Below are 16,981 nucleotides of genomic sequence, written 5' to 3' on the forward strand. Positions count from 1 at the left end.
GGCTCATATCCCCTGCAAGGGTCTTTCTTTCCAGATTTTTAATTCATTTCCACTTAAATGGCTATTTCTCTGTGTGCTTTTCCCTAGGACAGATGTACTACAAAGCTGCCCTAGAAAGAGTCCTGTCCTTCAGGACTCTCTGGACTGGGCAGGGTCCCAGGAATGTCCCCTCCTTGGTTCCAGCACAGACCCCAAATCTGGGACTCACCTCCACCTCACACTCATACTCGGACGCATCGAGCAGGGTCACCCTGCACAGGGCACTCTTCATTTTCTTGGAGGTTTTCTGGGGGGACTTCTGGGTCTTGCTGGGAGTTGTTTTGTCAGAGAGCCCGTCGGTCTCACTGTAGTCCTTGTCCTCCACGTCTGTGCCCTGGAGCAGGGACACACAGAGGGTTACCTGGCATGCCTGCCGCGGGACACACGGGCAGAGGGGGAAGGCTCTGCACAGCAGAGCAGGGCAGCTGCTGATGAACAGTGCCCAGCCAAGGCCAGTTCCACCAGCCCACACTGCCAGCACAGCCCAGCTCCCTGGAAAACGGACACCGGGGGTCAGTTCAGCACCCAAACCTCCCTGCCCAACTACCAGGGCAGCAGCTCGGCTCCGCAGCAGCCCCACAGCCAACACCGGCTGCAGCCGGGGCTCCCAGCCGGGCCGGGGCAGCTCAGTGGGGACCCGGCAGCACTGCCTTCCCCGCGGGGCCAGCAGGGCCATTCCCACCGCAGCCACACGGCTGTCCCGGCCCGTCCTGCCTGCAGGAGCTGTGCGGGCAGGGGGCAGCGGCAGAGCCCGGCCAGCCCCGCCTGAGGGGCTCCTCTCGGGGCTGCCCCCCGGGCCCGAGGGCGGGCCCGCCTCACGGCCCCGGCACCACGGCCGGCAGCGAGCGGGGCACGGCCGCTCCCGTGCTGCTCCTGCCCGTCCCCTCTCACGCTCGCCGGCCAACACCCACTCACCGGCTCCATGTTTCGGGTGTCGGGCTGTGCCCCGAGCTTCTCATTGGGATCGGTGTCGCGGCCGGCGGGGCTGGGCGCGGCCGTGGGGCCCTGGGCGGCCGCCTCCAGCTGCTGCTGCGGAGCGTCCTCCTGCGCGTTCCTCACCTCAGAGCCGGGGCCTGTCTCCGTTGTCATGACCGCCGGTCACCGCGCTGTCACCGCCACCGGGGGAGAGACAGCAGGTGTCACCCGGGGCCGGGGGATGCTGCCCGGGCAGCCGGCTGCCATGCCCTGGCTGCTCGGGGAAGGCTGGGACAAGCTTGCGATGTGCCTGTCTCTGCCTCACACGGATCCACTGCCAGAGCCCGGCTCCCTGTCCACTCCCAGATCCACTCCCAGATCCACTGCCAGATCCACTGCCAGAGCCCAACACATCCCTGTCCACTCCCAGATCCACTGCTAGACCCCAACACATCCCTGTCCACTGCCAGATCTACTGCCAGATCCCTGTCTACTCCCAGATCCACTGCCAGATCCCAGTCCCCTGTTCATGCACAGATCCACTGCCAGAGCCCAACACATCCCTGTCCACTCACAGATCCACTGCCAGATCCCTGTCTACTCCCAGATCCACTGCCAGATCCGCTGCCAGAGCCCAACACATCCCTGTCCGCTCACAGATCCACTGCCAGAGCCCAACACATCCCTGTCCGCTCACAGATCCACTGCCAGAGCCCAGCTCCCTGTCTGTGCCAAGAGCTGGCTTTGCAAAGGGCTGGTGGCAGCAGCACAGGACACCAGGATTTCACACTCTGAGCTGGAGGACAAGAGCCAGCAGTGGGGAGGAACACAGGTGACAGGGACCCACCATGGACAGGGACGCACCTGGTCATGCAGAGCAGGCAGTGGAGCTGCTCTGACCCCCTGCTCCCACACCCCTGCACTGGCTGGAACCTTCACTCGGTGTTTTCTAGGAGTGGGAGGAAAAGGCAGGCTGTGAGTCAGGGGAAGGCTGCACTGACACAGGAAATGGCAAACACGGACAGCTCCACAGCTCGCATCCGGGCTGGCTGGTTTGCTCCCCCCTGGCCACCCCAGCAGCAGCAGCACGCTGGGTTCCCACGGCCAGCCTGGGACCCTGTGGATTCCTGCCTCCAACCTCAGCTGCCTAAAAAACAAACCCAGGGCCAGGAACAGGGAGGGGGAAGGCAGTTTCCATGCCGGGATGCTCAGCAGTGTGTTTTTGGAACCTTTATGGTTTTGAAACATTTAATGCCAACACAGCATGGGCTAGCAAGGTGTCCTGGGAGGGTCCACACTCCAGAGGTCATGGAACACCCTTTGGACCATCAGCCACTCTCCACTCAGGCTGCTCAGGCCCTGCCAACTCCCCACCAGGCCATGTTCAGCTGTGGAGCACCTGCTGAGATCATCCCCACGTGAGTCTGAGGGCTGTGGCTGCACAAGGTGGCTCAGTTGGAGCATCTGTGACCCTGTGGTCACATCAACCACCCTGCTCACAGAGCAGCCACACCAGCAGCCCTGAGTAATGCCTGCAGATCCTGTTCCAATTCCAAATCCTGCCCTGGGCAGGGACACCTTCCACTATCCCAGGGTGCTCCAAGCCCTGCCCAACCTAGCCTTGGACACTTCCAGGGATCCAAGGGCAGCCACAGCTTCTCAGGGCACCCTGTGCCAGGGCCTGCCCACCCTCACAGGGAACAACTTCTCCCTGGTGTCCCATCTAATCCTGCCCTCTGGCAGTGGGAAGCCATTCCCCCTTATCCTGGCACTCCATCCCATGTCCCAAGTCCCTCTCCAGCTCTTTTGGAACCCCTTTAGGCACTGGAAGGGGTTCTGAGCTCTCCCTGGAGCCTCCTCTTCTCTGGGTGAGCACCCCCAGCTCTTCCAGCCTGCCCCAGAGGTGAGGGGCTCCAGCCCTTGGAGCATCCAGCCCTTGGAGCATCTTTGTGGCCTCTCTGGACTCCCTCCAGCAGCTCCAAATCCTTCTGATGCTGGGTCCCCAGGGCAGGATTGGTTTCTGGCTGCCAGTGCCCATGGCCAGGTCACATCCAGTTTGTCACCACCAGCACCCCCAAGTCCTTCTCCCAGGGCTGCTCCCCACCCACCCAGCCCCAGCCCTGGTGCTGGTGCTGCCCTGACCCAGGTGCAGGACCTTGCACTTGGCCTGGCTGCACTCCAGGAGGTTCACGTGAGCTCCTCCAGCCTGCCCAGGACCCTCTGGGTGCCCCATCCCTGGTGATCCACTGCACTGCTCAGGCTCAGTTCAGTGTCACTGAGACTCACAAAGAAACCCATCCCACACCACAGCTCCTGTCCCACTGCTGCCCTTCAGGTGTCCTCAGCCGTGGGAAGATGCGAAACCTTCCCAGGAAAATGACTAAAACTGGCTCTGGGGGTGGAGGGAGTGGAGAGGAGGTGACGGAGAAGACAGGGAGTCAAGCCTACGCCTTCCGCCGGATCCGCAGGCAGGAGATCCCAGGAACATTCCCCTCCCGTGCCTGCGCTGGCTGGGTGGTCACCAAGAGGCCTCAGCTCACAGCCAGAGGCCCAGGATGTCACCCCCTTGTGCCATGGCCGTGTTCTCTGGGCCATGACAGGCCAGACAACCCACCCTGAGCAGCATCAGCTCCTCCTGACAGATCCCACCGCCCGGCCAAGGCCACCAGGAGCTTTCAGAGGTCACCACTGGGTTTGTTTTTTACACAGAGGAAACAGAGCTGCCTTTTTCCACTGCAAATTCAAGCAGTTGCTCTCTCCAAGCCCTGGTCACTCCCAAGCAGGATCATGTGCTGATCATCCCCAAGCACTTCTGCTTGGATCTCAGTGTGAGAATTTTTAATCCACCTGAAATCTCTAAAATGACAACACATCACTTTGGGCCAAAAACATGCTGAGTTTTTAACTTGGCATTTCTAAGCTTTCTTCCAAACTACTTTTTCCCTGCGGTGATCCCTGAGGAAATGAGGGTTTTTTAAGCAAAGTAAGCTGGGAATTCATCCCATCTCACTTCTGCATCTTGAACTCCAATTCCAAACTTCTGATGGTGCGCCAGGAACCCGATCCTAGGGACTCCCTCCAGCTGAAGCCAGTGAGAGCATGGCACAGCAGTGCCAGGGTGGCAGAGCTCTGCTAAGGGAGCCTGGCAAATCCCCAGGGACTATCTCCCTGCTCCCAGGGCAGGGAATCCCTCACTCTCTGGCCTTGCAGGCATGCTAGGGAGGCTCTGCTCCTTACACAGGGTCATTGCTGGGGGCCAGGAGCTGTTTGAGGGAGCCAGGGCTGGCAGGGGCAGTGGCTGTGGGCACGGCCCCGCTGCAGCTGAGCCCTGCAGCTGCACAGCCCTGATGGAGGGACCGTGCTGGCACTGCCACGCTCCCGGGCACAGCCACAAGGGCTGCATTCAGGAGCCATTCCTGGCCCACCCTGGGGCTGAGTGGGAAGGCCAGGGCTCCTCCAGCACTGCCACTCACCCCAGTGCTACTGCAGCCCAGGGTCAGCCCCAGCCTGGCAGCACCAAGCCCCTGGGGACAGTGGCACCTGCAGTGGGACACTGCCACCCTCCGTGGCAGCCTGGTCACCTGCATTTACCTGCACCCAGGGCTGTGAGAGAAGGACACCAGGGCCCTCATGAGCACCAGCATCTTCTGTGCATGGCTGGGGGTGCTCAGCACCCTGGGGGCACCTGTAGGCTCTGCAGGGATCTGAGCACACTCACAGTGAAACCTGTCCTAGCCCCTTGTCCCTCTTTTACCCCATGGCCTCCCCATGGCCCTCCAGAGCTGCAGAAGGAGATGTTGCCCTGGGAGCAGCTTTGTGCCATGGGCAGGAGCAGCCCCTGATAGGAGGGGGCAGCACAGTACAGACAGGGAGCAGCAGCCATGGAGCCCTGCCCATCCCGCAGCACCTCCCCTGAGAAAACTCAGCTCCTGCTGTCCCAGCAGAGACCCCAGAGTGGAGGCCATGGGTTCAGAAAGGACACAGGTCCCAGAGTGCTGCCAAAGTGACAATTCCACTGAAATACCTGCTGTCACAAACCTGTAAGACGTTTACACAACTGCAGTGAACTCGATGGAGTTATAAAGTTATTTCTTTCTAAATACTTCCTACAGCAGGAGCAGGACCCCACCCCTCTGGGCACCAACCTCATGCCCGTCCCACTGGAGCAAATCCCATGCTGAGGCTGTTAGAGGCAGTGGGCACAAACCCGCAGAGCCTGCCCTGTGCAGGGCAGTGCCAAAAGGCTCCTCCTGGCCCCCACAGGCCCTGCTGCCCATGCCTGGTTTTCAGCAAGGGTGAGATTGCAGCACAAGCCCAGTTTCCAGCAAGGGCTGGCTCGATGCTGCTGCAGCTGGAGCCCAGGGCTGGGGGATGCTCTCCTCAGGGGAGAGGGCTGGAGCCGGATGGAGCTCCAGGCTACGGGAACAGGCACATGGGAACGGTGCCTGCAAAGGAAGCCTCAGCAGGATCAGAGGCAGACCTGCTTGTCATGCCTGGAATCTCCTCCCATCATCTCCCAGCCTGCTCTTCCTCCTCCCTTGGTGTTTTCCTCCTCCTTCCCCTTCAAACCGGAGTGTGGATTTCCCAGCTGCTTTGCCCCAGCACTTTCCCAGCATATCCCAGCTCCAGCCGCTGCAGCGCTCCTCTCGCAGATCTTCCCTGCCCGTGCCTGCAGCCTGCTCCCCCCTCCCTGCCCAGTCACTGCCAGCTGCCGGGCTGCTCTCCAAGGCTGAGCATCCCCCTTTTCTCCCGGGCTCCCCCTTACGCCCCTCGCTCCCTGCGGAGGCTCTGCCCATCCACGAGGCTTCACCTCCGGAGCATCTCGGTCCCAGGCAGGCAGCAGCCCCCTGCTGAGTGCCCAAACGGGGCTGCACCCGCTCCAGCTCAGGCGGGGAGCACAGGGCTAGGTGACAACCCAGTGACCGCCTCCCCCACCCCTGCCAAGTGGGGCTGATGGTGGCAGCCGAGCCCCTGTCACATTGTGGGATCGCACTGGGGACAGATGCTGCCACAGAGACACACGGACATGGGGGGCACCCTGCGGGGGTGGCAGTGCCTGCGTGGCACGGGGCAGGGGGCCAGGCAGAACCGAGATGCTCACCGGGGCTGTGGCACCCAGCACCCCAACCGGGCAGGGCTGAGCTGGCAGGGGACAGGGGCACAGGCAGTGCCTTGCAGCCATCCTGCAAACCTGAGAGGAGCCCGGCAGAGAGTCCTGGGAATCCTCCACAGAAACAGCAAACAAGGAAAGCAGCCCCAAAGCCCCGGACAGCACAAAGCACCCTGAGCCCCAGTGCCACTCCCGGGTCTTAGTGCCACCCCTGGGACCTCACCCCCCTGGCACGGGACACGCAAATCCCCAAACCACTCCGCAGTGCAGTCTGAGAGTTCTCCTGTGCTGCTCTGCAGCAGGGCCAGAGGATCATATGAGCTGTTTATGGAGAAGGGGGGGATCAGAAACACAGGCAGACTGAACCCTCATCTCCTCACGGGGGACTGGCATGGGCAGAGATCTGCAGTGTCCCGAGCTGTAAAAGTGCCCCATCACAGAATCCTACAACCGTCAAGTTTGGAAAATACCTCTAAGAGCAAGAGCAAGCGCCCCCATCGCGCCCGGGCTCCGGGAGCCGCATCCCCCCCAGCCCTCCCCAGGCACCGCTGCTGCTAAAGCCGGGGGGGCAGCGGCAGCGGGGCCGAGCATCGCGCCGTTCCGCGGGGGACCCTACCTGGGTGCCAGCTGCCCATGGCTCCGGCGCGGCTCAGCCCGGCTCGGCTCAGCCCGGAACGGCTCATCCCGCCGGGCTGGCGCTGCGTCCGAGGCAGCGCCTTCTGCAGAGCCGCCTCTTCCCACGCCCCGCGCAGTGACGGATGGAAGGAAGGCTGGATGGATGGATGGATGGATGGATGGATGGATGGATGGATGGATGGATGTGCGCTGCTGCCGCAGCCGGCACGGGATGGGACGGGAGCTGCGAGCGGGGCTGCCCTCCCGGGCGGGCCGGGCGCGTCCCCCAGGATGCCGGTGCCAGCCCCCTGGCCCCCCGTCTCTGCAAACACTGACTCATCCCGGGCCGGGATCCTTCCCTGCACACGCCCGGCAGGGAAGGAGAGCCCGGCTGCTCATCTCTATGCCAAGGTAACCTGGCACTGCCCTGCTCTCCCCAGCCCTGCCATGGGTGCCGGGGCAGCAAACCCTGCGCTGCCGTCCAGACCCAGCCTGGGCCGAGCTGTCCCAGCAGCGGCGCTGAACAGAGGCTCTTTCACCGGCCCTGCCCAGGGTGAAGGGCCGAGCGTGACACCCGGCACATCCCTGTCCCCAGGACACGCGTCCCCTGCCCGTTCCCTGGCAGGAACAGCCCCACGGAGCAAACACGGGAGCAACACTCTGCAGGGTGATTGCAGCCCACAATGCACCAAGGGGCTCCTACAGCCCAGCACTGACCCTGCCGGGCACAGGGACAGCTGCTGCTGGCAGCAGGGACACCCAGAGCACAGGCAGGGACACGGCGGGGGCCCGGGGGGCAGGCAGGGGCTGGGGTCCCCTGACCAGGTGTGGGCAGCCTGCTGGGAGCAGCAGGACCTGCCAGTTTTGGAACACACTGATGGGAGTCCTGGGCATGCCGAGCCATCAGGAACACAAGGGGACAAAGCACAAGTCTGGGGACTTGCAGGGAGACCCCATCAGGCTCTGCCCCATCGGGGTACAGGCACTCACTGTGTGGATGACCACACTGGATGCAGAAGGAGAAACCCAGACTGCCCAGCTGCTCACCAGTATCAGCTCCCCAAGTGGTATCCATGGGTTGGTCCCCCAGTCAAGAACATCAGCCCTGGGGGAACCAGACAGGGTTCCCAGGGAAGGGGTCCCAGCCCCCACAGCCCTCCCCAGGTTGGGCACCTTCACAGGGACTCCTGAGACACTGAACTGGGACAGCCCAGGAGTCCCATTCTGAAACACAGAAGCCTGCAGCCAGAGAGAACCAGGAATCCCAGAGTTCCCACAAACTTGTACTCCTCAAAATCCTTGCCTGGTCTGCACTCTATTCCAACACCTTCCAAAGTGCAATCCCCACAGTTCAGACAGGCCAGGGGCCAGTGGGGCCTGCAGCTCCCCCAGGCACTGCAGCCCCCATGGGAGCACCCACCGTGCCTAGGCAGCCTCAGCATCCCTGATGGCACTGCCAGCCCCGAATCTCCCCCTTCCCAGCTCTCCAGGAGGGTGCAGCCACTGGGGTTTGGGGCTGGGGGTGACCAGTTCCTGGCTGCTCAGCACTGGTCAGGGCTGGTGTCACCCACAACTGAACAGAGTCCCTGGGGGCTCCATCAGGTAGCCTGGGGAAAACAGGAACAGGAAGGACCTTCCCTCCATCCCTGGCAGGAAGCAATGATGGACCCAGAGAAAGGGGCTCAGGCTCTGGCCAGGCTGGAAGGGATGCACTGCATCCACTACCCACTAACTGCAGAGGGGCCTGTGGAATCTCCTCTGGGCTCCAAGATCTTGGAAAGAGTGGTCTGGCACTGGCACAGGCTTCCCAGGGCAGTGGTGGAGTCACCATCCCTGGGAATTTAAAGGACATACAGATTTGGGGACATGTGTGAGTGGTGGCCTTGACAGTGCAGGGTTAAGGGCTGGACTTGATACACAGAATTCCTTTCCAGCCTCAGTGGTTCCATGACTGGTGAGACCCTCAGGGTGCACAAGGACTGGGGAGATCTGAATGCTTACAGGCGTTCCCTTGGACCTTGTGGCATCAGCAGTTTCACCGTGCCCAGGGAGGACCCACTGTGCCCTGCTGAACCCTTGCACACTGCCCAGGCCAGAGGCGCCTGCACAGTGCTTGAGAAGTGGATCTTGGTCCGGGGGAGGCTGGAGGCACCTCTGGAGGTCACCTTGCCCAGCCCCTGCTCCATCAGGGCCACCAGAGCTGGCTGCCCAGGATGTGTCCAGGTGGCTTTTCAGTCTCTCCAGGGATGGAGACTCCCCCACCTCCCCAGGCACCTGCACCAGTGCTTGGCCACCCTCCCAGTGCACAAGTGACTCCTGAGCTCGCAGGGCCCCTCCTGTGTGTCACTTTGTGCCCGAGGCCCCTGGGGCTGTCCCTGGGCACCGCTGAGCAGAGCCTGGCCCCGTTCTCTTGGCACCCCATGGACAAGCTCCCACATTTCCACTCTAAGGAGAGGCAAGTGAACTCCTTGGGCTGGCACAGGCCAACTCAGGCAGCACTTGGAGCAGGACGAAGAGCCCAGAGACCTTCATCCGTGTTTCAGCACAGGGATGAGGCCAGCAGAAGGACATCAGTCACAGTGCCACCCCCAGAAGAGCCCCCAAACTGCCATGGTGACAACAGGCTCAGCAAGGACCCAACTAATTCCTGAGTCATTCCATGGAGATGGGCCTGGGCCTGATCCTTCACCTCCTCCCCCACGAAGGAACTATACCAAGATGCCTCCTGGGGGGAGGAGCAGTTTGGGGGTCCCACGGGTGCTCCCCCTGCCCCAAAGGTGTCCCCCAGGCAATCACTGAGCTGAGCTCCTGCACAGGCAGTGCTGCTGGAGAGTCCTCCCTTGCTCCTCTGACCCCATGGCACCGTTTCCTCACATCCCTGTGATCCCACATGGCACAGGAGGGCATTGCCTGCATCCCCCACTGCCACCTGGAGCACCATTTGGTGACTCAGGCAGAAGCAGAGCCAGCTCCCTCAGACCACAGTGGGACACTGCTCAAGTCCTGGAAGAGGTCAAGGCTGAGCTGGGCTTTGGTTTCAGTTCAGTGGCCCAGGAAGCCCTTAGATCCCAGCAGAGGATGCTGTGGGGGCGGAGAGGCACCAGACCCATCCCTACACCCTCACCCTGGCAGAGGTGCCAGCCATCCTTTTGGAGGCATTTGGGAATCTGGGGGAAGGCAGAGAGCTGCTGATAGAGCCTCTGACTTCAAGCACCAACATGTTCCTCATTAATTTGGTAGCAATAAAGCTGGGTGGAGGGAGGGGAGGGATGGCCAAGCCAATCCCTGCTGTGCTGGAAAGGCTGAAAAATCAATTGAAAAACCTCACCCGAATGAGCCCTGGGCACATCCCTCCCTGGACACTCTGGCATGCCCACAGGGAAGGAGGGAAGTGTGGGCACTGCTGGAAGGGGCTGCCCCACTGCCCTGCACCCCCAGCAGAGGAAGGGCTGGCACAGCTCAGGGCCAGGGAAGGGGGGCCTGGAGCAGAGGGAACATGGGCTGGGCCCTGGGCTGCCCCAGCCCTGCTCGGGGCTGGCCCTTGGGCTCTCCCTGTGGGCACCAGACTGGCCAAGAGCTGCTGCACTGCCTCGTGCTGGGGGAAAGGACTGTCCTCCCTGTGTCCCCGCCCTGAGCTCACAGTCCTGACAGGAAATTGAGGCACGTGGGACTCCATCACAGCAAGGCACCCTCCTGCCCCTCACCCAGGTGTGGATGGGCATTTGGGACCAGCTGCATCCTATACCCAGCTGCCATCTCAGGCCCCTGACAGGGAAACATCCCATCAGTTTGAGGGCTTAAATCCAAGTGATGGCTCCTCATTCCCTGCAACCTCCAGCCACCAGAGGCACCCCAGTCACACCCAGCCACTGTCCCCACACGTGTCCCACTGCCCTCCCAGGGTGAGCAGGGGAAGGGAGGATTTGGGAGGCCAGGAGCTCTGGCATGGCACAGCTGACCCACGCCCACCAGTCTTTTCCCAAAACACCCCACTTGGACCACTTGTCCCTGTCAATGTCGGCTCAGCTGTGTCCTCAGCATCTACCTCAGAGCACTCACTGGAAGGGCTGCTCTTTGAATATTTGTGGGGTTTAGCCCAGCTCCTCATTTCTGGGATGCCTGACTCACACTTTCTGAACATCTACAGCCACCAGGGCAGGCTTTCCTCTGGTTCCTGCCCACCTGACCCTCTCCCAGCCGGGTTTGCCACAGAGAGGGGACCTTGTAGCTGCTCAGCCACGAGCCCCATTGCCACCACTGACAGACTGGAACAGGACCAGGACCCTGAAAAACCCCAGTGTCCCCAAATGAGACTAAATAACACAAACGTGTGCAACACAGGCCCCCTGTCCATGGCAGGATTCCACACCTCACTCATGGGATCCAGCAGGACAGGAGTACCAGGGAGCAGCCTGTCCTTGGGCAGCACCCACGGCTCCAAGGAGATCCGTAGGGCAGATGAGGAACCTCTGCTGTGCATGAAAACATCCCCTGGTGCCCCTGGCACAGGGAGCCAGGACGCTGCAGGGAAGGACGTGGCCCCTCTGTGGGAGCCCAGGCGTGGGAAGAAAGAGGATTTTCAGCTTTTGTCAAGGCAAGGGCAGCTCAGAGGCCTCAGGGGTGCTCAGGCTTCACAGGCAATTATCAAAGATAAGAGAAAAATGTTTTTAAGGGAAGGGATGCAAGAGGGATCAGAGTGGGGACAAGAGAGAGCAAGTGAGCTTGGAGCTGCAGCAGGGTGGGAAGCAGCACATGGGCTCCTTCAGCAGCTCTGACCTTCCTTTCAGGGGACACCCTGGGACACAGAGGGGATGTGGGTGCAGAGGAGAAGGTACCTCAGTCCTGCCCCAGGACTGGAAATGCACTGCAGGGAACTCCCCAGCCCAAGCCAGCCCCCCAGTGCTGCCCACATCGGACTCCTGTCACCTCGCCCTGCCCCAGAGGCAGGACATGCAGTGCCATGCCCCAGGTCCCATGGGACAGGGGTGTCCCACTGCTCTGGGGAGCCTCCAGGGCCTCCCACACAGCCAGGCTCACTGATACCCATCCTTGTGTTTCCCAGTTTATCCTGCACAGCGCTCCAGTGCCTGGGATCCCCACGACCCCTGTGGTCTGGCTGAAGCAAAGCTTCCCAGGAGCTGAAACAAGACCAGCATCCAGGGGAGGACCATGTCCAGACATCCCCCTCGAGCTGGCTCACAGCAGCCTTGGCAGAGATGGATGGCAGGAGGCCCAGCCTGGAACAACCTTTCTTACCTGGCTTTGGCTCTATTCTGCTAAGAAAACATTTCCCCAGGCTCACTTCTGTACAGAGGTACAGCAACAGCATTTGTGTCCCCACAAAGCTGAGGAGAATCCTTCTGTAAGGGAGTGCTCAGACATCACAATCAACAGACTGAGACCTCCTCAATGACTTGCAAAATGCAACCAAAAAAGCAAAGCTCCCCAGCAGCTGTGCTGGACCCAGGACCCTGGCAGACCCCTGTCTGGGGGAGAACCCCCTGCCCCCGAGCTGCTCCTTGTGCAGGGTAAACCTCAAGAGCACAGAGGAGAGGTGGCCAGCCCTCCCCACCCCCCATGGAGGAGACAGGGAGGGGACAGGCCATGCCACCAAGCCTGGAGGAGCAGTAGAGCTGCCCCATGAGCCCCACATGCTCCCAGCCCCCCACCAGCTCCCCCCATCCCCCAGGAGCTGGGACCCCTCAGCCCCAGTGCTGCTGCAGGTGAGAAGTGCCCACAGCCCACGGCTTTACTCCCATTCCCTCCTGCTTAACGCCCTTTAACACCCTTCAGACGTTCCTGGTTGTCTCTGAGCAGCGATCAGCCCTGCCCAGGCTGCTTTCCCTGTTTGTTTGCAGGTCAGGGTGTATTTATAATGGGTGGTTTATCCACATTAATGCAGCATCACCACCACTCAGCCACCACACCCTGCAGAAACCCCAAAGCACCAAAGTCCCCAGAGTTCCCACCCCTAAACCTGAGTGTTTGAAACTGTCCGAGTCCTGCAGCACACGTATGGCTTAGCTGGCTTCCAGCTGCTGCAGGGAAACTGGAACTTGGAAATTTCCATCCTCTGAAGCATCTCACAGATACACAAAAGGACTAAAAGGGTGTCAAAGGAGATTGAACAAGAGCCAGGAATAGCATCCATGGGAGGACCATGTCCAGACATCCCCCTTGAGCTGGCTCACAGCAGCCTTGGCAGAGATGGATGGCAGGAGGTCCAGCCTGGAACAACCTTTCTTACCTGGCTTTGGCTCTATTCTGCTAAGAAAACATTTCCCCAGGCTCACTTATGTTCGAAGGTACAGCAACAGCATTTGTGTCCCCACAAAGCTGAGAAGAATCCTTTGGCATCCAAGTGCTCAGACACCACAAACAGCCAGACTGAGACCTCCTCAATGACTTGCAAAATGCAACCAAAACCCCCCCACTACCAGGATTCAGTTTGGCACAGGGCACCTGCTCTGCACAAGTCCTTCAGAAGGAAAGCAGAGGCTGGAAGCACCAGCCTGGCCACACACTGAGGATGCAGAGCAGCCTCTGACCCCACTCTGAGCTGCAGCACCGAGCGTGGACCAAGGCCCTGACAGGACTGTACCTGTGGGCAGTTCTTATGGCTCCAGGTGAGGGCATCTGAGCCCACAAAGGACATGGAAAGATGCCCAAGTAAGGTTTTTGGAGCATGTGCTTGGGTTGGGTCAGAATAGCTGAATGAATTTCAACCTAGAAAAAAGAAGGTTCTGGGCAGAGTGTGGAGCCCTCTCCAGTGCTTGAAGGGGCTCCAGGACAGCTGGAGAGGGACTGGGGACAATGGTCTGGAATGAGAGGACAAAAGGGAATGGCTTCCCATTGCCAGAGGACAGGGTTAGATGGGATACTGGGAAGAAATTCCTCCCTGTGAGGGTGAGCAGGCCCTGGCACAGGGTGCCCAGAGCAGCTGTGGCTGCCCCTGGATCCCTGGCAGTGCCCAAGGCCAGGCTGGATGGGCTTGGAGCAGCCTGGAATGGTGGAAGGTGTCCCTGCCACGGCAGGGGTGTGGAACAGGTTGGTCTTTAAGGTCTCTCCAACCCAAACCATTCTGGGATTTACAGCTGTGCCAGATGTGCTGGAGCCCCCTTGGCAGACAGGGCACATCTCCCCAGCTCAGAGCTGCTGTACCTGGCAGCCAGGCTCAGGAACGGCTGATAAGATGAGGGGAAGCAGGAAAGCATCTCCCGCGGCTCCTCCCGCGCTGAATCACCGAGCGCTGACTCGCCGGGGGCAGCGGGGCCGGCCCGCAGCCTGCCGGGCCCCGAGCCCCACTGCAGAGCCACACAGTGCCCCAAGGGCTCCCCAACCCAGGCAGCACCTCATCCTCCCACCCTGCCGAGCAGTCTGTGGTGGAGAGGAGAGACAAGGAGGGACAAGGCTCCCAGCCCAGGGCCACAGGGCTGGAGCCCCTCTGCTCTGCAGCCAGGGAGAGCTGGGGGTGCTCCCCTCGAGAGGAGAAGGCTCCAGGGAGAGCTCAGAGCCTCTTCCAGGGCCTAAGGGCACTGGAATAGAGAAGGGAGAATTTTTACATGGAGAGAGAATGACAGGACAAGAGGGAACCATTCCAGACTAAACCAAGGGAGATTTAGACCAGATGTTAGGAAGAAATTCTTCCTTGTGAGGGTGGACAGGTCCTGGCACAGGGTGTCCAGAGCAGCTGTGGCTGTCCCTGGATCCCTGGCAGTGTCCAAGGCCAGGTTGGACAGGGCTTGGAGCACCCTGGGATAGTGGAAGGTGTCCCTGCCCATGGCAGGGGGACAAGATGAGCTTTACAGTCCCTTCCAACCCAAACCACTCTGGGATTCCATTACTCCTCTCCTGCACCACCACCTGCACCAGGGCTTTATCCTCCTCAGCTTACAGAGTTGTTCTCCATCTCAGCAAACCTCCCTCCCTCCAGATCTGGGCTGTTGCTGTCCCTGTCTTGAGCAGCCAGGGCAAAGCTCCTTCTGCCTTTCTACTCTTAGAAGCTCTGCAGCTCCCCACTGTCCCCAGGCCTCTGTGCCCGCCATGGCCCAGCCCTGCAGAGACCCAGTGGAAGGGACAGCTCAGTCCTGGAGAAGCCAACAGCCCTGGGGGGGTCACAGAAGCCCTCCACAGCCACCATCCAAGCAGCAGGACCTGGCTCCAGCCCTAGTGGGAAGTGCCTGCTCAGGTCCATCAGGCTCCAGCCTCGGTCCTTGCCAGGGCTGATCCTGAGGCTCTCGGAGAGCAGCAGGTCTCCAGAGCCTGTGGAGCTGCCCAGGGAGGTCCCTGCAGCCCTCTCTGGGCACCTGCTGGGGCCCAACCCACCCACCCAGCTCCTGTTCCTGCCTGCAAGGCTTGGCTGCTCCCGAAGGGAACAGACCCTGCTGCCTGAGCTGCAGGGACCCTGGGGCTCCCTCCTCCTCTCTGCCTGGCTCCTGCAGGTCCCTGTTAGCTGGGACAGCACAGCTTTGTGATCACAGCACCAGAATTTGCCTCTGGTGCAAAACTTCTTCTGACCCCTCATCCCCACACACTTCTCTCAATCCTCCTCTCCACGTTCCCTCCTCAGGTCCAGCTGTTCCCTCAGTGCTCCTCAGGGCAGTCACACAGACAGGTGTTTTAGCCCAGTTTAGTCTTTTCCCAGACAGTCACAATCTCTCCTGTGTTCTCCATTCATACTAAAGCAGTTCCCTGCTGGCCTCACACCGCACCCTACGGGCACCTCAACTCCTGCAGGAGCAGAGGGGCACCGGGAGAGGCTGTGCTCCTCCCCTGCCAGCACTGCCCACCTCACCCACCTCCCTGCAGCCACCAGGTGCCTGCAGACATCGTCCCTCTGCTCCCCACGAGCCTCACCCCCACCCCATCCCTGTCCCCACAGCATGTGCAGGGTCAGGGCCACCCTGTCCCAGCCCTCTCTGAGCCTGCTCCCCCCAGCCTTGGCCAGGAGTGTTTGGAAGGAGGTCAGAGCAGGAGAGCACGCTGTTCCCTGCCCAGCAGGGTGGGACTGAGCTCAAAAACATCGCACTGGGAACACGAAGGGCAGCTTGAAAGGCAGGGAGTGAGCATTCCCTCTTCACCTCAGCCTGTGAGCAGGTTTCACACCAGTCCAGGTGAGCTCTGTCACCTTGTCCTGCCAACCTGACCTCAGCTGTGCCACCCACAGCTGTCCCACCCCACCAGGAAGCACCAGCTCCTCATCTCCAGCGCTGTGTCCAGGAGACCTTGAGGGGCTGGAGCGTGTCCAGAGAAGGGCACAGAGCTGGGGAAGGGACTGGAGCAGCTGAGGGAGCTGGAAAGGAGCTCAGGCTGGAGAAAAGGAGGCTCAGGGGGCACCTTCTGGTTCTGCACAGCTCCTGACAGGAGGGAGCAGCTGGGAGTAGGGGTTGGGCTCTGCTCCCAACAGGGAGGGGGACAGGATGAGAGGAAAACGGCCTCAAGTTGCACCAGCAGAGTTTCAGATAGGATATTTGGGAAAATTTCTTCACTGAAAGGGTTGCCAGGCATTGGAAGGGCTGCAGGCAGGTGGTGGAGTCACCATCCCTAAAGGTGGTCAGGAAATGACTGGATGTGGCACTCAATGCTACAGTTTAGCTGATAAGATGGTGATTGGTCACAGATTGGAGTTGGTGATCTTGGAGGTCTTTTCCAGCCTGAATGGCTCTGCAGTTCAGGAAGGGAAGAGCTATGAGGTTTGAACCTGCTGGGGGAGGAAATCACCATGGACTGGCCACGGGAGGCTGCTCCCAGGGAAACCACCCAGGCACGTCCACTCCTGTCCCTCTGGCACCGATGACGGGTCCAGCCCAGAGCCTGCCTGACCAGAGAGGGCAGGAAGGGCTCCTCCAGGCTGGCTGGGCCAGTCCCTTCCTAGGGACAGGCCCTGTGGGGCGTTGCTGGTGATTTCAGACACCTTTGTCCAGACAGGTGGGTGCTGTCCTGCCCCAGTGCAGCCTGGCAGGCTCGGGCTGTCGGGCTGCTGTGCTCAGCTCCACTGACCTGACCTGCAGCTGCCCAGGGATGCTGAGCCAGGGAGAAGGAGCCAAGGCCCGGCTGAGGCACCACTGGAGCAGACAGAGCAGACAGCAGCTCGTCATCACACAGAGTGTGACAGCCAGGCTGGAGCTGCCAAGTGAAGAACTGGGTCAAGTGGGGAAAAACGGGAGAGCAAAGGCAGTAAGGGTGGGATGATCTTGTGAGAACACACTCACATGAGGGCAGTGACCCTGTGTGACACCTCCACAAGCTTTGGGATCCACCACCCGAAAGGAGCCCATGGTGTGGGGGGCTCTCCCACCTCCC

General features: G+C 60.9%; 1 protein-coding gene across 16 annotated transcripts in view; it reads right to left on the reverse strand.

Annotated features, from left to right (window-relative positions):
- The window catches only part of EPB41L1 (erythrocyte membrane protein band 4.1 like 1), a 60,796-nt gene that overhangs the window by 25,832 nt on the left and 17,983 nt on the right, over positions 1-16,981 (reverse strand). For 15 of the 16 annotated variants that reach the window (XM_064391021.1, XM_064391013.1, XM_064391025.1 and 12 more), the window contains exons 3-4: positions 955-1,145; positions 209-373 (exon numbers count right to left, since the gene is read on the reverse strand). In XM_064391021.1, the coding sequence (XP_064247091.1) occupies positions 209-373; positions 955-1,128 (339 nt within the window). In that variant the 5' untranslated portion in view covers positions 1,129-1,145. Of the gene's footprint in view, positions 1-208; positions 374-954; positions 1,146-6,680; positions 6,841-16,981 lie in introns of those variants that run through there. The other variant, XM_064391010.1, reaches the window with a different exon arrangement.

Source organism: Passer domesticus, chromosome 16 (genome assembly GCF_036417665.1).
Source record: "Passer domesticus isolate bPasDom1 chromosome 16, bPasDom1.hap1, whole genome shotgun sequence".
In the NCBI taxonomy this organism is placed as follows: Eukaryota; Metazoa; Chordata; class Aves; order Passeriformes; family Passeridae; genus Passer; species Passer domesticus.